The sequence below is a fragment of the Pollicipes pollicipes genome, unplaced genomic scaffold (genome assembly GCF_011947565.3).
Source record: "Pollicipes pollicipes isolate AB1234 unplaced genomic scaffold, Ppol_2.1 Scaffold_7231;HRSCAF=8579_pilon_pilon_pilon, whole genome shotgun sequence".
Classification (NCBI taxonomy): domain Eukaryota; kingdom Metazoa; phylum Arthropoda; class Thecostraca; order Pollicipedomorpha; family Pollicipedidae; genus Pollicipes; species Pollicipes pollicipes.
The window spans coordinates 630,737-652,745 of NW_023597034.1; the positions used below are offsets into that span (position 1 = coordinate 630,737).

The 22,009-nt window shown below is 57.1% G+C and overlaps 1 protein-coding gene across 1 annotated transcript; it reads left to right on the forward strand.

Annotated features, from left to right (window-relative positions):
• The first annotated feature begins 2,690 nt into the window (after nt 1-2,690).
• Nucleotides 2,691-16,587, forward strand: LOC119109224 (uncharacterized). Its single transcript, XM_037232817.1, has 5 exons — nt 2,691-3,032; nt 14,561-14,844; nt 15,250-15,384; nt 15,668-15,693; nt 16,583-16,587. Exons 1-5 carry the CDS (start codon nt 2,691-2,693, stop codon nt 16,585-16,587), a joined length of 792 nt encoding a protein of 263 aa, XP_037088712.1.
• The last annotated feature ends 5,422 nt before the right edge of the window (nt 16,588-22,009 follow it).

Below are 22,009 nucleotides of genomic sequence, written 5' to 3' on the forward strand. Positions count from 1 at the left end.
GCTGCGGGCGCGGGGCTCGTCGGACGCGGCGCGTGGGATCGGCGCAGGCCACGACACGCGCCGCGCGGCTGCCCAGCGCGACGACGCCGGGCGCACCAACAGGACATTCACCACAGGCGCCGCGCGCCGGCCCCAGCCCCCGCCCCGCCGTCCCCGGCCGTCTGCCTCCCAGGCGGGCCTGGAGATCATGGACTGTGGCTGTGGCTGGAGTCACAGCTAACGCGCTGAAAAAGAAAATATACACTCATGATATAACGTAGGTACCCATCCACGTGGGGTTTTGTTGGCGTGTAATTATGCATGTATCTACGTGCCTATGCATGACTTAACCGTATTTCAGTATGATGCACTGGATAGAAAACCACGCATGAGATGGCATTTGCAATGATAGCCTAACGTATGTTCATGAGTGGTTGTGCGCACGCGCACAAGTATGCTCCAGTCTCGTCAAACGAAGGATAGCCACGTGTGTACCGCTCTGAACCAAAGGCAGCCATTCGTTGTGTTCGCAAAACCGCTGCCTCGCCGCCGCGCCGAACAACCGCAAAACTCTCAGGACGCCAGGCGAAACTCTGCCTGCTGGAAGCAGGAGCAGTTCAACACATGTTTGGCAAGTGGCGATATTTTACCCATGCGCAGCGCGTATAATAACACATTTCGGGAGCAAAGCCTGTATATTCATCCGGTCTCACGCTGTGCACAAGATCGATGTAGGTTCAGACACATCAAGGCCGTCTCACAGTCTCATGGATCGCGTTTTGTTCAGGTTCTTGGACATACTGATATTGTAAGTTTCCACTGCGGCTGATTTTGCACCTTTTCCGATATTCATTCAGCCATTTTTTTAGTCTTTTCAGTAATTCATGTCATTGTACGGGTCTGGATTGGTCTTAAGGGTCACGAGAGGCATGCCACGTAATAGTATGCAGATGGCTTTTTGCATTGGATGTGATAACAATGCGGTAACATGTAGGCATATGTATGCCTTCGTGAGAGATTCGACACGTATTTGAGTTGCAATCCTGTTAACGGCTGGATGGGCAAAGGGAGTTAATTTTGGTGTCAAAATTGCTTACTAAGCGCGACATGGGCTTCCTGCGCTGCAAGGTTCTGTCCACAATGTCACTGCGTGGAACGCGGATATTGTCACTAATGTTAACATTACATTCAGCGCTACTTTTAAACGAAAATCCAGTTTAAAGAAATACAGAACTCAGGTGCACGTAAATCTCCGTTTAGCGCCTTTCCCTCAACTGTCATGGCCTCCCCAAGTTCCTGGGACTGCCCCCCCCCCCCGCCGACTTGCCCGGCCCGTCAATTTGTCACGAACCTTGACATGTGGCAGAGATTTATCCCTGCTGCGATAACTTATATGTACCTGGCGCACACGGCCCCCATTCCGGAGAACGAAGGAGCGAGCCTCGGCACGTAATCAGCAGAGCCCGTAATCGCCCCCTAAACACGACTCTGTACTCGGCTCGTCCATTTGCCCGGCCAGCGCGCGACGTCGATGGGGCCACGTGAAGGTGCGCGTAATCTGTCATTTGTTTGACCTGCTGATACGATTGTAGGCGCCCCGCCGCGTGGCTGACAGGTCCGGTGAGGGGTCGGAGGGGGCGCGGGCGGGGGGTCGGCAGGGGACAGCCGGCCGGGCCGGCGCCGGTCGGCCGGGATCCTCTCTCGCTGTGGCGTCCGATGCATCAGATGGCGCGCGTGCTGGCGGCAGACGCGGCCATCACGGCATCTCTCACCTGCGCTGGCGCCGACGCTGTCCTCGCGTGTCGCCCTGCCGCCGACGCCGGGCAGGCAGACCGGCAGCTGACCTGCACAACTAGTTCATGGACAGCAGAATAGCAGCTCGGCAAACAGCAGATCCACAGGTCTGCACGCTGTTGAGCACTAGAATGCAGATTCGGAGCATGCTCAAAACAATCCGATTGCGGTTTTTACAAGAGCGTAAAAAACAAAACCAGAAAACCAAATAGAACGACAAAGGCGACCAGCGAGGCACCGTTAGCGCCTGGCACTCGTCTGGAGACGCGTGCAGAGGCGACCAGGCTCATCGACGACAGGCGCCAGCGGACTCTTAACGGGCATGAAGAAGCCGACAGCTCTGGAGCATTGTGCTTGTCCGGAAGAAGTGACGGCGCGCCAGACTTCTGCGCTCTGATAGAATGATTACAGCCTCTCTTTGTTCGCGTGACGTCCGTTGCGGTGGCCGGCGGACGGTGCTGTGCTGGCCAGGCCGCGGCGCCAGGCGCGCTGCGCGCCGCTTCCGACAGCTGCGGAGTGCCCCGTCAGCCCCGGAGAAGCCGTCAGCACCTGGGCGCGGCGGTCCGCCCGCAGCGGCATCAGACGAGCGCCGCCCGACTCCCATTACCCGGAGCGGGGCTGTTGGCAGCACGCGGCCCACACCTGTAATGAGCGTGCTGCACATGACGCGGCCGCGGCGCCACCTCGCCGCGTCGCCGAGGCCGGCGCGATTTAACGGCACCGCTGAGAAACTAGAGTGCGCCGCGAGCAAGCGCCGGCGACGGTCGCGTCGAGCGGAACCGGCGGCGACGGCGGCGGCGCGGCGGCCGACGCCGCAGTCGCGCGGTCGTCCGCAGCCGCGCCGGACGCGCCGCCGCTCGTCGACCGTGCGCCGGGCCGGGCTCGAGCGGTCGCCACCGGGACGGAGACGCGCTGCGATGCCGACCGGCGTGGAGCGGCCGCCGCCGGCGGCGACGACGCAGCACATCAAGCCGTCGCACTTCTGGTCGTCGTCGTTCGCGCCGCCCTCGCACTACTGGGACCACTCGCAGTCGCACAGCCTGCTGGAGATCGAGAGTCTGTCCATCAGCGACCCACGCGCGCCAGGCTACGCCAGCCTGCCGACACAGCACGCGCGGCCCGCACAGACGCTCGAGCGCGCCTCCAAGTCGTCCAGCCTGAAGCGGCTCTGTGGCAAGGGCGTCACGCGCATGGGCTCCTACCTGGAGACGCTGCACCGCTCGGCCAAGATCGGCGAGATCGCCGAGGTGGTGGAGGAGGCCGCCGAGGAGGAGGAGGCGGCGGCCGCGACGGCGGAGGAGGCGTCACCGGTGCGAGCGCCGGCGAAGAGGGCCGGCGGCCGGCGGCCGGCCCGCCGCGCCCTGCTCTCGGCGTTTGGCGGCCATCCGCGCCGCGAAGGGGCCGCTGACCAGGCCGGCCGGCGGGACGACACGAGCTCCGACGGCTCCGAGGACAATAGCCAGGGCGCCGGCCGCTCGCCCGTGCCCTCTTCCCACATCTACATCGACATGCCGCCCCGCCGCAGGAGCAGCGCTTGGAACTGTGCCTCAGGTAAGCACCCACAGTGCCTCTCTGTCCGTTTGTGGATGTTTCTTTTGCGTGCATGAATGAACGGGCACACACTTGGCCGACGCCCAAAATGCGTGGCATGGACGACAGTCTTAAATAGTGAGCAGTATGCTGAATTTACAATCGTTAGCTTTTCCTAGAGCGTAAAATGTTTTAGGCTACCTTAAGTTTTTCTATCAATCTTTCACAACTTTCCAAGCCCACTCTAAACAGAAAATAAAATTGATTCGGCGGCTAGCTTTAGAGAGACGACATGAATGTCCGCTTGGCTGGCCGTTTTTCATGATTCCTTTTAAGGTTATTCAGTCATCGAAAGGTCTCATGTCGGACACGATAAACCTGTAGATACACCTGACCATCTGCATTGATTGATTAGCTGGAGTTGATTGCAGTCAACTGCGCTTGCTTCTACTTAAGGCGGTGTGCAGTGCGAATGCCGGAACGTTCACGTACTATCTCACGGGCAATCACTTTCTCGGGCGTCGTGTGAAGATCTGCAGACCGGGCTATCAGCGTCACGGGATCCAGCGTGGCTTTAATGTATGCCAGCTGTCTGTTCTGTCTCGCCTTGTTAAAATACCCGGTTCACTGGCAAAGGCGCCATTTAGAGTGATTTAGATAATAACAGACCAGCGTGAATGACTTGAGAACATCTCCGCAGCGCTCTTTAAACCAGCTGTAAAAATCACGACGCTGGATAGCAGCTTGCGCGAGCCGTGTAGCGCACTCGGAAATGCGAGGTTAGCACTTCACCTGACTAGCCGTGTGCAGAGACAGCTGGCCTGCCGCTGACAGCAGCTGCACGGTCGGTGATGCGGGTCGCAACTGGTCGGTCCGATCATTCACACAAGGATAGTCGCGCGGCGGTATATGTGGTATCGCGTGACCCATTCTGTGGATGGTGAAGGGGTGCAGCCCAACGAGGGCCTTCTTTGGTGTGGCGTGTTTGTAGTTTTAAAGAGGCTTCGTAGTGCGAAAGGAAAATGTACTTCACAGGGTATGGGAATCGGGGAATTTTCCTGTAATGTCAACGCTACTTTTCCCTGCCGTGTTGAACTGTGCGTGGCATCGCAGCAACAAATTCATTTCGGGTGACTGACTTTTCACACGGTCCATCATCCCCGCTCACCCCAGGCTGGGACCGATTTTCCGACACTCTCAGCAATGAAATTCACGTCGTTAAAAACACTTCCACGCTAGTGTTCCGGACCGTAAAGGCCACGTAACAGACTCCCAGAAAACAGCGCCAGTGGATGAGCATGTGATGGACACCATCCACCAAGATTTGAGGACTGAGGCTGCGCACCGATCCCCCATATGATCTGATGGTTTGCACGTAAGAACTCACTAGACTGGTATTCAGCCTGGCGTCGGTATTGCAACACCACGCTGGGCGTCTTCGAATATGGAAGCAGAGTGTGCAGAATATTTACCAAAATTGTCAAGAATATATCCACAGGAATGTATGTCAGGTGGGATTTAATGCGTCAAATTCTCAGTCGAATTGCTATTGAGAAGATTTTCGGCGCAAGGAGAAAGGCCACTGTCCAAGTTCGGCGTGCGAATCCCTGTATTTTTTGGTCACATGCGCAAATGCAAAAACTGAATGAACTGAACCCAGTCAAAAATATGCTTTCTAGTACATGGGTAGATCGGCGTCTGTCTGTCTGTGTCTGTCTGTCTGTCTGTCTGTCTGTCTGTCTGTCTGTCTGTCTGTCTGTCTGTCTGTCTGTCTGTCTGTCTGTCTGTCTGTCTGTCTGTCTTTCTCTCTCTCTCTCTCTCTCTCCCTCTCTCTCTCTCTCTCTCTCTCTCTCTCTCTCTCTCTCTCTCTCTCTCTCTCTCTCTCTCTCTCTCTCTCTCTCTCTCTCTCTCAAACCTGATGACATTTGACGCATTGCTAACCTTTTGATCCTCACACTACGCGTTGCTGTTATTAGCGCGGGTGACTACGGATGTTCGGTATTGCCCACGGAAGTCCGATACGGCCCACGGATCTTCGACATGGCCTACGGAAGTCCGGCACACCGGCGATACTTACAGCATTGGGTCGTGATCTTCCTTTCAAACCCGGTGCAAATGGATCACAGCGTGTTCCATCTCCATCGTGTCCTTCGGCTACAGACACGCTAGTGCTAACTGTTAACTAGTTCCCAATTGCTATTGTGGTATTTTGGTTAAGTACTTGTGCGCTTTTCCGGCAAATATTGAAGTGTTTTCGAATAAGCTAACTCTGTTTTACCATGCCAATATTCGCTGAATACGATCATTTGGTCTTTTATTCGACTACTTAAACTTCGAATGATCCACTTCACCATTAAGATACTCAAATTCGCAGTGGGGCGTCTTTTCCGACGATCGGCGCCATTGGGACTTTGTGAAACGGCTGAAGCCCGCTGATGTGTTTGGCGGCCTGGGACTGATGTCAGGACCTGATCGGTCGGTCCACCACCACTGAAACAGACCCTGACCATCCCACGGCCAGTCCGGGACCGGAGCCTTACGCTGGAGGAGACCCTGACCAGCCCACGACCAGCCTGGGACCGGATTCTTACGCTGGGGCAGACCCTGACCAGCTCACGGCCAGCCTGGGACCGGAGCCTTAGGCTGGAACAGACCCTGACCAGCCCACGGCCAGTCTGGGACCGGAGTCCTACGCTGGAGCATACCCTGACCAGCCCACGGCCAGTCTGGGACCGGATTCTTACGCTGGAGCAGACCCTGACCAGCCCACGGCCAGTCTGGGACCGGAGTCCTACGCTGGAGCATACCCTGACCAGCCCACGGCCAGTCTGGGACCGGAGTCTTACGCTGGAGCAGACCCTGACCAGCCCACGGCCAGTCTGGGACCAGAGTCCTACGCTGGAGCATACCCTGACCAGCCTTCGGCCAGTCTGGGACCGGAGTCTTACGCTGGATCAGACCCTGACCAGCCCACGGTCAGCCTGGGACCGGAGCCTTAGGCTGAAACAGACCCTGACCAGCCCACGGCCAGTCTGGGACCGGATGCTTACGCTGGGGCAGACCCTGACCAGCTCACGGCCAGCCTGGGACCGGAGCCTTAGGCTGAAACAGACCCTGACCAGCCCACGGCCAGTCTGGGACCGGAGTCCTACGCTGGAGCATACCCTGACCAGCCCACGGCCGGTCTGGGACCGGAGTCTTACGCTGGAGCAGACCCTGACCAGCCCACGGCCAGTCTGGGACCGGAGTCCTACGCTGGAGCATACCCTGACCAGCCCACGGCCAGTCTGGGACCGGAGCCTTAGGCTGGAGCAGACCCTGACCAGCCCACGGCCGGTCCGGGACCGGAGTCCTACGCTGGCCGACGGTCACCAGAGTACCACCAGTCGGGCACGTCCTCCTGATCATGATCGGTCCTGTACCAGTCAGGGGAAACACACTGAACGGAGCCGGCCCACCGGCATCCGTCGACACGCCGTCGTTGCCGTCCGCGACAATCCGAGACGACACTCCGCTAATGGCCGTCAGAGAGAGCGTCGGGTCCTAATGGCCCGACATGGACAGCGCGGTCCGTTAGCAAAGCGTTTGGCTTCGCGGTGCGGTGCGGTGCGGCCCGGCCGACCACACCGGCCGGCCGCCGGCAGGGGACGTGCGGCGGCCGGGCCGTCGCCGCCGCAGCTCTCCCACGCGGCCGGAACGGTTCGGCCCTCCTGGCACGCCCGCACCGCGTGATGGACGGGTCCGCTGTGCCAGTTGTGGTGCCGAGCGCGGTCTGCACGGACGCGATGAGTGGATCGCGATGCGGGCGATGCGGGCTCCAACGAGTCGAGGCGTCGCCGTGTTTTTCAGATGTTCGTACGTGTGAATCATGCGCTTCGGTTCAGGATGGATTTTTGCTGTGCACGGTATCCCGAGAACATGACTTAGCCTTGGGCCAGCGTTCTCCCTGGCCAGCTCGTGCTGCCCGCCGATTGACGAATCAGCATCCGGTGGGACCAGTCCGGTATTGTTTGGCTGCTAAAAATCCCCGCTGGCAGTTTTTGGGCGCAGGTCTGCCATCATAATAAAGACGATAATCGTCCAGTCATGAGCTTCGTGGCGGACCTCACTGTCGTAACTATATATTTGCGTTATCAATCAGACAGCATATCAATAAGTTTTCTTCACGCTTACCAGGTATGAGCTTACCTATATTCTTAGACTCCCTGATGGCGTGGCATGGTTCTTGAACTCACCAGGAATACCTCACACAAAAAGTGCGCATACCTTCAAGAAGGCAAGCTCTCCCATGCTCAGCATACATGGGCACGTTTCCCGACCACCCGCCGGCATCAGTCGGAACGGACCGCCCTCGGCCGCGCGGGCGGTGCTCAGTCAGATCGCGTGACACCGCGGATCGCGGCGCGGGCGTCACGGCGCCTCGCGTCACGCTCCGGCCGCGCGCCAGACTGTTCCCGACGGCTGGAGCCGGGGGCGCCGGCGGCGGCGGCGGCGCAGCTCGTCCCGCTCGCCCGGGGAGCCTCCGGGGTCGGGCCGTGACGCCGCCCGGCCGGAGAGGACACCCCCGCCGTGACCGAGCGACGGCGCCTCGAACGGACGGCGTCGGCCCCCGGCATGGGAACCTGTCGAGCGACCGAAGCCTTGTGACTGCCAACCCCGACTTTGTCGGCGTTAGAATCGCTGCTAAAACACAGGCCGTTAGTGGATAGTCGGCGCTGAGCGGAGGCCCACCACAGGTGGAGGCAGGGATTGGGAGTCCACCGTGGCTGAGGTCTGGTGCGGTCGCGTCCAAGGGCCCCTCTCGTGCTGCGGGGACGCTGCCGGGCCGCTCGTGTGGAACGAGCCGGCGGTGGTGAGAGCGGTCATTGTTTGTAATGGAGTCCCTGTTGGTTGTGGTGGAGCTTCCAGTGGTCTTTAATCAAAACGGAACAATCAACATTCCAGAGGAAATTAAATGATAGGGGGTATTAAGCTCACGTGCTCATTCAACTATAACCTTATCTCGGCAGACAAAACACATCAATGGTTTCCAAGCATCAATTTATTTGTCAATGGTACCATAAATTGCATTCTCCCTGTCCTGACAGCATTTGTTTGATTTCCCAAATCAGGAACAAAAAACATAAAAGTGAGTGGTGCAAGACGCACATTTTGTCCAACACAGCACACTGTGATGAATGAACCCGATACATAAACTCTGCTACACTTACAAAATGTATTGTTTGTTACGTACTCGGCTGTACTTTGCCGTTGGGTACAAACGCCCATTGCAGTTGACACGCTCTAAAACCGAATAGCCAACTAACTTGTTTCTGGCTCTTGTTTGACCATTCAGCGACAACAATTTTCTAATGGACACTTAAGTGCATTCGGCTGCGTTAAGAGCAGAAGCACGAAGCAATTTGACTGTCGACACATGTTTGTGAATGCCGCATTTCGCCACCATGCCATCGGCCAAGACACAAGCCATGTGGACGTCCCCCGCGCGTTCGGCCGGCGTGCTGGACCACGTCCATCGCTGCGATGAGGAGCCCGACGGAGAGGCAGGGAACTCTAGGCTGAGGAGCGTCGGTGGAAAGGCAGGCAGCCCTGGGCTGAAGAGCCCGACGGAGAGGCAGGCAGGTCTGGGCTGAGGAGCGTCGGTGGAAAGGCAGGCAGCTCTGGGCTGAGAAGAGTCGGCGGAGAGGCAGGCAGCTCTGGGCTGAGAAACGTCGGCGGAGAGGCAGGCAGCTCTGGGCTGAGAAGAGTCGGCGGAGAGGCAGGCAGCTCTGGGCTGAAGAGCCCGACGGAGAGGCAGGCAGCTCTGGGCTGAGGAGCGTCGGTGGAAAGGCAGGCAGCTCTGGCCCGGCGCGAGGGCTCGGCTCTTGAGGGTGGGGTCTGAAGCAGAACTCGGCAGAGAGTGCACTGTCACCACACCCGACCCGCGTCCGTGATGACACGCCTGGCCGCCCACTGCCGGCATTTCGTGTCTGCGCGTGCCGAGGCAAGGTGCGAAGCCGGCCAGGCGTTTCATCCCGGCGCCGCGGCATCCGGTAAGCCCTGAAACAATCAGCAGTGTGTGGATGTGCTGCTTGAACCGCCAGCCCCATTTCACGCGCCCGGGACATGGCCTCCACCATGGCTCCGCGCCGGCAGACTCGTGCAATGAGACCCCGCAGTTCTCACCCGGTGTGGCTCTGACTAAGGTGAGGAACGGAGGCTGTCTAGATTCGCAACGCCTGAAATGTTGCAAGTCGCGAAACTGTAGATGTGAACCAGTAATTTGCAAACTAATGGATGCAGCCTGCCACGAATATGCACGACCGTGAGCGTCAGACTACATAAGCCGGACGATTCCAATGTAGGCAATGAGCACTGAACATCCTGCAGCCAACATTTGACCGGACAGCGCCATACCAGACGTTTGACATGCTTCTGAGGCTCAGACCGGTATAACCTTACGGACCACGAGCGGGACAGAACGCTACTAGCCTCACAAACTGCGGGCGGATCAGAACGGTGCAAACTTAACAAGCCTAGGGCGGGTTAGAAAGGCACATTGCTGGCAGCAGCCACGGACGAGCTTCCATGGCTTAAGCCTGACCATCCGCGTGCGGGTCAAAACGGTACTCATCTGAGCGATTCGCAGGATCTCACCGGTGAGAACGGTGCCTGACGCTCTCCCATCGGTGCGATCAGGTCAGGCTCTCCGGAGTGTTGCACAGGTGACTGCGCATGCGTCACATCTGACGAGGCCAGCCGACCGTGGCCAATGTGCGCGGCCGCTGCTCGCGGGGGCCTCCAGCCCCCAGCGGCAGTCGATCAGAACGTCGGCACTGAGACGTTATCATCGCTGCTGCAAGAAACGCCGTCCGTTGGATAGCGGACAGAGCCAAGGAGGAGCACGGCGTCCCTATGACCTGCGCGATTTACGAACTAACTTTAACTACGTGAGCGGTGCATCCTCATGTAACAGCACAGGTTGTGCAGACAAGGAATCACTTTTCATTTGCATTCAGTGACGCGTCGTTTGGTATTAAGTCGTCAAACATTCATGCCTTGCAGCAGTGTATCAGATTACTAGGAGGATGAAGACGCAGGAGGTTTGTCGAGTATAAATGCCTTTGATGCTATGACTCATTTGTCAAAACCTTATTTAGTGCATTTGTCAAAACCTTATTTAGTGCATTTGTCAAAACCTTATTTAGTGCTAAACCGCTGCATCACACTGGTCTGTAAAAAATCAAGTAAAGCTATACACAGAATGCCTAATAGAAACGACAGGTTGCAGACCAGGGTGTGCGGTCCAGCAAAACAAGTGTATTGACCCAGTTTTTGCTTCAGTCTTTGAATAGGTTTTGTTGAGCGAACACGTTACAGCGAGGGAGAGAATAGCTAACGGCACAACTGCAAGGATGTCGAGCTGCTAGGCACAATGACGTAGATACAAGATCACAGCCGCATCACATCGTCTTAATCACCGCCCTGTCACCGGGCTTACGGTCAACGTTGCCGCGCTCCGACGCTGTTTTAGGTCACCTAACAGCAGCGCGGGTCCCCGACGACCGGTCCCACCACTTCCCAGTTATCTCGCCGGACAACAAAGGGCCGCGCTCGCATTGTTCGCGGCCGCCTGTGACGCTCGTCCAGCGCGTCACGTAGCGCCGAGCGGGCCGCACGTGACGGTAGACGGGCGTCACGGTCGGTCGCGGTGCTGCTCCAGTCCCCGGCGGCCTGGGCCGGCAGCGGTCCCGGTCCGCGCCGGTCCGGACTGGCCGCGGCCCGCCGTCTGCGTCGCCGCGTCGGTCTGCGGTCGGTCGAGGCCCGAGGTCGGGTCGCTAGGCCCGGCCGAGCGGCGCTCCGCCGAGTTCAGAGCGAGCGCCAGCGCTGCCCCGCCCGAGGCCGCGGCGCAGGCTGGGGTTAATCTCGGCCCGCAGTGTGGTGTGCCGAGCCCGCGGCGGTCGCGTGGCCCGACTCTGCTGCTGGCAACCGCTCCATCGCTGCGGGGGAGTGACGCCCTGGGGCGGGCCCAGCCGGCGCGGCGACGGCGCCGTCGACTCAGAAGGGTGAACGACCCCCGCCGCGCTGCCATCGAGCCCGTCGCCCGCGGCCCGATTGCAACAAGGAAGCCGCCGACTGCTGTTCCGCTACGGTGCCGCAGTGTGATTAGCCAAGGATGCACAGAATGCCCGCTGATTGGCCAGTTCCGGCGACCAATCGGAGGAAATGAGTTATTTGCGATTGAGTGGCACATTGTTGCCGGGAAAACGGGACGGAACTGGAGGGGATGCGAACAAGACGGTCGTGAGTTCACTGGCAGCGAAATGCCTGAACTTCATGAAACACCAGCTTTGCCTGTGAACATTGCTGGACTTTCATTTCAAATTTCTCCAAAGCCACTGACCATCTGGTAACTCCTCACTTTTGTCTGCAGGCAGCAACATATTGTCGGCCCTTGAAAGAACGCATTGTCCTTGGTGAACAGCTTTAACACCAAAATAAGTATATGCATTCATCTCAAATTGTAGACAAACATAATGCCGTGACAAAAATAATGTGATTTGATACAGAGCGCAGACATATCATTCATTTTGAGACATATACTGTGATTATGGCTCCTGATTTTTACGCCGATTTAAATGCGATAGGTCCTTACCGTGTCGTGATACCAAGTGTCACTTGAGCTGGACCTGCTCTGGATGAACAGCGACATGCGACAGCGACATATCTGACATATATGACATATGCATCATCTTATTTGTTTATCAACATCTTATCATCATCATACATCATTGCAGGGCCTTGAATTCGCCATTCTGTGTGGTGTTCCTCTGACATAGCTGCCAAAATTGAGACCTTGCTCCATTTTATGTTAACGTTTAAAGATTTTGCGCAGTTTAAGTTAATATGCACAACATATTACGGTCCTATGTGCTACATCAGCCTGTGACAACGCGACCAGTCTCTCCCCTGCATTAACAAGTAAAGCAAAGATGTCATCTTTTGATAAATCTATCCTCCTACTGGAACGCAGTCATCTTGAGCCATTTCATCTTTCAACTTTCAGAAAATGGCATGCCTGTTTGGAACCACGACGAGATAGCCCGCTTAAACAGAATCCACTAAGTATTATTTTGTTTCGCCCTTCGACCAATGCCATTAAAATGTTATCTCAAAAAAATGTTTGGCCCAGCTGTGTTAAATTACGCATCACGGCGTAACCAATTACTTTGCGGCAGCGCTATCGGCTGTCGGTGTTGCCATTCTTGGTCACATGACCGTGTAAGACGAGGTCTCAGGCAGTCAAAATGTAATTAGGTCCAGCAGCTTGGTTTTTTTACCTCATTGAGGTTATGGCTAGCAAAATATCTTCGTATGCCAGAACCTAACTACCTCGGCTCAAAACTAGGGACGAAAATGACGCCTGCCCTTAAAACAGGCGGGAGTATGTCTATCACCGGTTTTTAGACTGCTCCTTACATTTAAGTGCGTTTTAGGAATGTTGGCGAGTGTCTCAATTTTTCGTTGTCACTAGGCAGAAAAGATCACGCACCACCAAGCATTCGTGATGTCTGGGAAAGTACGACGAAGCGTTCGTGATGCCTGGGAAAGAAAGCCTGGCGCGGAGACAAGGCGGCCGGATACTTCTTTTCGGCACATAAAAGCCGCCCGACTGAACGCCTCACTACACACCATCACCAAACTTGGTGTCCTTGGTGTCGCCGAGTTCGCTCTTTGAGCTCGACCTGAGATGTTGCAGGCGCAAATGTTTGCACGTAGTCATCGTTCTTTTACAAAATTTAGGCCGTATGTCTTGCGTTGATGATGATGATGATGATGATGATGATGATGAGTCTGGGATCAGAGTAAGTAGAGCTTCGTCTCAAAGAGCATTCCTGCTAAGCACAGCTTTTTGCGTGTAGCCTTGCCCCGCCGCTCCTATTGTACCTGTCTAGCCTAACGGGCTCTTTCCTTGAGCTAAGAAATATACGTTTTCGTTTTTTTCGTCCGTGAGAGAAATTTATTAGGAAGAAGAGAGAGAGAGGAAGACGGCATGAAGCAAGTAAATGTTTACCTTTGACAAAGCCGAAATACCATGCCTTAGTGCATATGTTATGCGAGCACAAAACCGCACGATCGCAACATGCTTTCATGATATAGGGTCATCAATCTGCAAACCATAAATTTTGTACAGAGGCTCATCAACGAAAGAAAACACAACACAATATTTGACTTTGCGCCCGAGCCTCCAGCGGTGTGGTGAGCAGTCTAATCTTGTCAGATGTGTGCTGCCTTTCTCATCTGGAGCCTGATGAGCCCGGCGCGGGTATCAGGACCGTTGCTGGAGTCTGAAGATAGTGTGCTGACAACCTGGTAGAGTCTGAAGCTAGTGTGTTAACAGCCTTCTGGGGTCTGTAGCTAGTGTGTTGACAGCCTTCTAGGGTCTGGAGCTAGTGTGTTGACAGCCTGCTGGGGTCTGGAACTAGTGTGTTGACAGCCTGCTGGGGTCTGGAGCTAGTGTGTTGACAGCCTGTTGGAGTCTGGAGCTAGTGTGCTTTTGGTTTGTTAAAACCCAGCGCTGGTGCTCTGACAGTGCGTCTGTATCTTGCACCGAAGTGCCGGCAGTCCACTGATTGCGGAACCAGTGCACTGACAGTCCGCTGAGTGTGGGACCAGTGCACTGACAGTCCGCTGATTGCGGGACCAGTGCACTGACAGTCCGCTGATTGCGGGACCAGTACACTGACAGTCCGCTGATTGCGGGACCAGTGCACTGACAGTCCGCTGAGTGTGGGACCAGTGCACTGACAGTCCGCTGATTGCGGGACCAGTGCACTGACAGTCCGCTGATTGCGGGACCAGTGCACTGACAGTCCGCTGATTGCGGGACCAGTACACTGACAGTCCGCTGATTGCGGGACCAGTGCACTGACAGTCCGCTGAGTGTGGGACCAGTGTGCTGACAGTCCGCTGAGTGTGAGACCAGTGCACTGACAGTCCGCTGAGTGTGGGACCAGTGCACTGACAGTCCGCTGATTGCGGAACCAGTGCACTGACAGTCCGCTGAGTGTGAGACCAGTGCACTGACAGTCCGCTGATTGCGGGACCAGTGTGCTGACAGTCCGATGAGTGCGGGACCAGTGTGCTGACAGTCCGCCGTCCTTCATCAGGGTCTGACCCGGAGTCGGAGGAGTCGGGCGCGGCGGCGGGCGCGGACGGCGGCGGCGGGCGGCTGCCGGCGCCCTGCGCCTGCCGCTCCCGGCCCGACGGCGGACAGCTGGACCCCTGGGACCACCGCGCCATCGAGTACGTGATGGTGCCCAAGTCGCAGTACCTCTCGCTGTACCGGGCGAACCGGCTGCTGCGCGACCCGTGCTGCTGCCAGGGCCTGGGCAAGGCCCGCAAGCTCTGTGACAACTGCCTGCAGCCGACCGTCATCCTGCGCTCTCCGTCACCAGCCGTCTCCGTGCTGCCCACCTCGGAGCCGAGACACTCTCCAGCCACGGGCAGTCTGCAGACGAGGCGCACCCGAGCTCCGGCTGCGTCACCGACCCGGGCACAGTAAGGATCTGACAGCTCCGGCTGCGTCACCGACCCGGGCACAGTAAGGCTCTGACAGCTCCGGCTGCGTCACCGACCCGGGCACAGTAAGGATCTGACAGCTCCGGCTGCGTCACCGACCCGGGCACAGTAAGGATCTGACAGCTCCCGCTGACGGTGCGGAGCCGGGAACAGCAGGGACCTACATATCTCAACGTACGGTGTGTACTTTATAGCTCCAGATACTTCGACTGTCCGCTTAAGTGCAGTGTGCTGGAGACCACATCAAAAGTCTTAAGTGGTCAAAGGGCATTTAACCGGCCTACATAAATGTGGTGGGTTTTAGCCTTCAACCCTAATTCCTATGTGGTGAAACCCACCTGCTTGGTGTGACTTCTTCTAACGGATGGTGTCCCCGTCCCCCAGAACTTTGCTGCCACGTCTGTCTAAAAGCAAACAGGCTGAACAGCAGACGGCCGGTCGCCCCCCACACTTTTCCAGCCAGGAGCTGCTTCTGGACTGCGTTCCTCGTGAGCATCCGATCAGACAGAAGGCTCACAGGTACTGATCATTGCGAGGGCGACCACGCAACGTACATTGTCGTGCTGTTGATGTACACCAGAGCTTCATTTGACATACGCCTTGCCGCTAGAACTGCAGTGGAGTTTAACCATTAGTATAACCTGTGATAGATTGTCTTTTTTGTAATACTATGCTTGACAAGGTATAGACGTAAGCCGTGTACGTCCTCAGCGAAGCTCCACTTCCACCCTTCACCGGCAGCAGTGAGCGCCATCTTGACAATGCGTGACGTCACGGCCTAACACCGCGCCGTCCTCGGCAGCTCGTCGGCGGCGCTCGTGCTGGCCGGCAACTGTCACGTGCCGCTGTCCCGGCGGGTGACGGCCGTGCGGCGCGCGCCGATGAGGCTCGACTACACCGACAGCTGGCGCTCGCTCTCGAGGAACACCAGCTCCTCGCCGACCAGCTCCGGCTCACGATAAGGCCGACCCAGGCGCAGCGGCGCCGCAACGAGGCCCCGCGAGAGGAGGACCAGAGGCGCCGGCGCGAGGTCCCACGAGAGGCAGGACCAGCGGCGCCGCAACGAGGCCCCTCGAGAGCCGGGTCCAGGGGCGCCGGTACAAGGCCCCATGCGATGAGGGCCCAGGAGAGCTGGCTCTGGGCTCTTAGCATCGGAGTCGGGCGGCGGCTGGAGGTTCTGCCTCGAGGCGCTGGCTGTGCCTCGCCTCGACGGAAGAATAATGGCCGAAGCGCGCGCGTGTGGGGTCCGTCGCGCCCATTGTCCGTCTGCTCAGTGCTCGATATCGCTTTCTATGTCCCGTCTCTATCCTCCCCATTTACTTTATTATCTCCTTCCTTCAAACACATCGCTACAATCATTCTGCAGTGTGTGAATTCAACTGTGCTATGCAGGGCTTTTCTGAGCCGCTGAACGGGGAGTATAACGCCGTTTCACTAATTTTTTTTGTCGTGGAAAGAGATGCAACACCTGACTGCAAGCACCACGTGCGTGCTGTGTTATACTTGGGCCTCACCGGAGCCTTTTGTCACCAGCAAGAAGTGAATGCGCTAGCTCGAGCCGCTCGCGTGCCGCGCGGCGTCAGAGGAACCGTTGCCTTTACACCGACAGCATATGATTATGGCCAGCAGTGTCAATGTACAGCGAGCTGGAGTGATTGCACGTTTCAGTGGCAACTAAGAAATGTGTGATGACGTTGTTGAGTGGCTGTGTTGCCAGTGTGAGGCGAGCTGCATGCATCACTTATACTGCACGGCTTTTTCCAGGGTTGTGTTTGCCGATGTTTAATTTATGGATTGGCTGTATATCACACACGGTCAAGTGATGCATATTCTGATCATGTTTAAGCCGATAAAGAGTGTGTGATATGTATGCTTGTGTTGCATCCATTGAGCCCGGGATTCTGGCAGAAGGATAGAGCCGGCGTGTACATTCACGACGTGTGTTGACAACAGCACGATTGACAGAGCAACTGCTGAAAAAGACGCCGTGAACGCTGTCACCTTGTGTGGTGCTAGTTTTGGACGTCTTTTTGTCATAACGGTGATAGAGACGTACCAATTTCAGCGCTGTATATGAAGGTTCACGTCCGTTTTATGGCTCTTAATGCCGAAGATACAACCTATCAACGCACATACAAGTCACATAATGAGGCAAAAGGGCCCTTATACTCATCCGAATGACACCAATTCCCTGGGCAAGAAGCCAGCAACACTTCAAGTAAACCGTTTTGGACGGATGTATCATCACTTGAGCGTCCTTTTCGTTTTAAAGCCCGTAGACACGAAATGTACCGGAACAAGCTGTGATCAAATCGCTGAAGCACTGACTGCCGTTTTATGAAGACAATTGGTGCATTGTTTGCCAAGGAATAGGGCAAAAAAATTCCGCCAATATGGTTTCTGTGAAACGTGATTCCCCATGAAGGTCATGCTAATTAATGCATTGGCTTTAACTTGAATGCATGATGCCTGCTTACGATAAAAGTGGCATTTTTCTTACGTCTGAAGAGCACCGCACCCTGACAAAAGCGCAAATAACCAATGCGGTTGACGCGCCCTGAAACCCCAGTACCTCTCGCACCCTGACAACAGGCCGCGACGAGCGTCAGGTCGTTGCGTGAGAGGTCGTCGTCTGCGGCCTGCAAGCGACCGTCCCGACCCGGCCGGCCCCGCCGAGCGGCGGCCGCCGTGTCCGAAACTCCTCTGGCCACGGCCCCAGGTCAGTGTGTCAGCCTGCACGGCCGAGCCGGGCCTGCTGCACTCTGCGGTCATCCGCCGGCGCCCCAACGACCGGCCCGGCGCGACCTCGCGCGCCCCGACCCTCACCGCCGCCGTCGACTGACCCACCGATGGCAGCCGCGCCCGTTGCCTGTAGACAGACTGACACACCAACCTCCTTATGGCAGAGGGGGTGCTCAAAAGGCTAGACTACATCGATTGAGTCGCATCTAGGCTGGCACAGATGTAGCTTGCGGTAACGCTCCTCCGTTCGGCCGCGGGCTTAACAATCCGTGGGCGGCGACCGTGTGCGCATCGCAGCCCGGCTGGTTACGCAGCCGAAGAGTCCGATCACTCATATGACTCAGTGACTCATCAGGCGGGCTGTGCAATCACCCGAGAGTACAGCCGTCGCAAGCCTGGTTATTATTACAGTGACGTAAGAATTACAACACACGTGCTGAAACTGTAACACGACGCCAGCCTCCCGCATTGCAGCGCCGTTATTCTCACCCGTATGAACTGTAACGCAACGCCAAGCGGTGGGCTTCGAGTGCCGATTGCGCATCCAGAAGCGCCTCGTGCTCTGAGATGTGGTCAGTAACGCCATCATTTGTCATCACCACAGTCATCAGTCATCTCCACATCGCCATCGGACGTCGCCAGTTGCGTGATGTCACCCGCCGGCCCCCGACGCCGCCGGCCGCGGTGCGATGCCGGCGGGCGACCGACCGGTCGTCGTTTAGAGGTCGGCTGGCGGTCGACTGCGTCGCCGCGCTGGGAGGGCGGCCCCGCCGGCTCCCACGGCGGCGACCGCCGACCGGCACGGACGACGGCTCGTGATACGATCCAGTGATCACAGGATCGGGCGGCTCGTGATGCGATCCAGTGATCACAGGATCAGGCGGCTGGTGAGCCGATCCAGTGATCACAGGATCAGGCGGCTCGTGATACGATCCAGTGATCACAGGATCGGGCGGCTCGTGATGAGATCCAGTGATCACAGAATCGGGCGGCTCGTGATGCGATCCAGTGATCACAGGATCGGGCGGCTCGTGATGCGATCCAGTGATCACAGGATCGGGCGGCTGGTGAGGCGATCCAGTGATCATAGGATCGGGCGGCTGGTGAAGCGATCCAGTGATCACGGGATCGAGCGGCTGGTGAGGCGACCCGGTGATCACGGGATCGGGCGGCTCGTGATGCGATCCAGTGATAACAGGATCGGGCGGCTGGTAAGGCGATCCAGTGATCACAGGATCAGGCGGCTCGTGATGCGATCCAGTGATCACAGGATCGGGCGGCTGGTGAGGCGATCCAGTGATCACAGGATCGGGCGGCTGGTGAAGCGATCTAGCGATCACGGGATCGAGCGGCTGGTGAGGCGATCCGGTGATCACAGGATCGGGCGGCTCGTGATGCGATCCAGTGATTACAGGATCGGGCGGCTCGTGATGCGATCCAGTGATCACAGGATCGGGCGGCTGGTAAGGCGATCCAGTGATCACGGGATCGGACGGCTGGTGAGGTGATCCAATGATCACGGGATCGGGAGGCTCGTGGTACAGTCAGTGCAGGACGCGACGGCTCACAGCACGCTTCAGTAGCGACGTGACTTGGCTGCGAACTAGTGTGCCGGTAACGGAGTGGTCAAGCTGCGCGTCTGGGAACCTATAGGCACGTGGCTCGATTACCCGCGGTGCCCGCCCTGCCAGCCAGGGTAGTAGGCAGACAAAGCTATGTTGCCTGAGCAGATGAGCGTGTCATTGAAGTCCAGTGACGCACGGACTCGACTGCTTGTGAGGTGATCCAGCTGCCACGGAACTCGGAGCTCATAAAGCTCTTCTGCAAGCTCGGCGGACCGGGCTACCTCCACAGCCACCAGGTTAATGGAAAACTGTTGAAAAAATCAGCCAGATCCTGCCCGGCGCTGAACAATGTTGATCCGCCGTAAGTCACCAACATTTCGACCGAGTACTACCACAGGAGCTGACAGGAGAGCAGCTGCTGAAAGGCGGCTGATGATTGTTCCCAGGTGACGCACCCATAATTGAGAGCCGGCAGCTGATGACGGTCTCACGTCTGCGACCACCACCCGGCGACTGAGGTTCCCTCACGCGCGAGATCCGGCGGCGGATGAAGAATTCGTGTGCGTCACCTCGCGTCCCCGGCGATACGCTCCGAGTCTGGAATACGGAGATTAGGTTACTCGATCAGTACTGCGTTAACTGATCTACCGGCAACTGTTCGTGCAGTGAACCCGGCGCGCTTCAAGATCGAGATCAGAGACCACATAATGCGAAGACAGCCAGGTACTGATTAATGACTACTCGGTTTATGTTACCATGTATGACCACATGTATGTTTTGCGTTATTTGTGTGTTCTATCCACTTGATTCACCGTTCCACATATGGACTTGACACTAGGTTCCTTTGTGGAGTTACCTCACGACGTGTACAAATATAAATGTGAGTGCAAGGCCAGGTGACGTCAGATGGCAGGGTGGACCGTACCGAGCATTGATGCGCTTTCGAATGATAGGGGTCAGGGCCCACACAACAAGCACTACTTAGCGCGAGTTTCGATTCCAGAGATGCATCCATTCAAAATCTGTGATTGATCTTAAAAGAACAAAAAACAAAAAAGCATGCCCATATGGTGCCGTGTCCGGCCGGATGACTGACAAAACGCACACCAAGATGCGCTTCTGACAAGATCCAGTGCAGCTGGGCAGAGCTCTGACAAGATCCAGCGCAGCTAGGCAGAGCTCTGACAAGATCCAGTGCAGCTGGGCAGAACTCTGACAAGATCCAGTGCAGCTGGGCAGAGCTCTGACAAGATCCAGTTGACGGTTACCTGTGCCTTGCGGTCACCCAGCATTTCTGGCAGGCGATATCGCCGTGTGCAGCCACAGCGCACGCTCGTCACGCTCCGGGACCCCGACTGTGACGGCCCAGTCACGAAGCAGTGTGATACTGCCTCTGCCCTGGTTCTAATGAGTCTCGTATTGGGGGTGGGGGAGGGGGGCGGGGTGGGGGTTACAGACCCGACTTTATGGACGGAACAGTGGGCTGCGTGCCCTGCGAGTCCAGCCGGCCACGCGTCAGGTTTCGGCGCCGCACGAGCCACTCAGTCTACCGACGCGTCTCTTTCACGTGCCTCGAATCAAGTGCACCTAGCCCACCGACCGGAACATTGAACGACCAGTCGCCGGATACACAGATCAGAGTTCGCGTATGCGGACGGCAGCCCATGCTCCAGGCATGACAGGAGCCCCCCCCCCCCCCCCCCGTCGCTACACCATGCCTCGTTCCACCTGCAGCTGGCGCGCCGCCACCGTGGATCAGCTGGCTACCTGGCTGGCCGGGCCGGGCCGGCTCGGCGCGGGCGCCCCACGCGGCTCGACGGCCTACGGGCCGGCCCGGGGCGGCGGACGTGGCCACCAGCCGCCTATCAGCCGCGCCAGGCCGGCATCGGCGCCGCCCTGCCGCCGATCGAGGCGCAATTAGTCAGCGGTGGCTGGGGAGGTGTGCGGCGCCACAGACGGCAGCCTCGCAGCCACAGCCGTCCCCCGTCTGGCAGAGACGGGGACGGCTCGGCTATTTCGCAAGCGGTGGAACTGCCTCACTCAAACAACTGACAGCGTGCGTAAGCGGAGCCTCTCGGGCTTGGACGGTCGTCCCACAGGGGTGACTGTTATACAGGGAAGTCTACCTCCTAGTAGCGTATCACAGGGACAGTTGTTCCAGAGGGACCGCTGTCTCACGGAGACGGCTGTCGTTACAGGGACGTCTCACAGGGACGTCTCACAGGGACGTCAGTCTCACAGCGGCGTCTCGCAGGCACGGCCGCTCTACACGGACGGCTGTCTCGCAGGGGCGGCTGCTTTAAAGGGACGTTGGCAATATCTTCACAGGGGCTGGTTTGTGGACGGGCGAGTGATGCGTGCCTCAAAAGGAATGGACGGCGTCTCCAAACTGTGGCGAAAGACAAGGAATCCTCGCGTGCTTCGTTATCTGACTGAACGGAATCAATGGCTGTTGTAGGAATGGTTTGCCATTCGAAATGTCTTAAAGATATTTTAAAGTATTTCCATAACAGGTACAGTCATGTGCATTACTCTTAAGTGCCGCGAGCATTTATTTCCGCCTGAAAATGTATTTGCGTCGAGCAAGCCGTCTACAGCAAGAACAGCCAAACCGAACATCTAGAAATGTAGACAATGGATGTAACCTAATGTTTATAACTTTTGGGATGTCTTACAAGATTTTAGTGAATAGTCACTCGTCAAAGGAACCGAATTCAAGTATATCAGAAAACGTTGGTAGCGGATTCCACGAGTTAAATAAGCTTGCGCGAATGACCACGACCGTAAAGAGGACACAACGACGGCATCCTCTGCCCTTTCGCTCTCTCTCTGTCTCT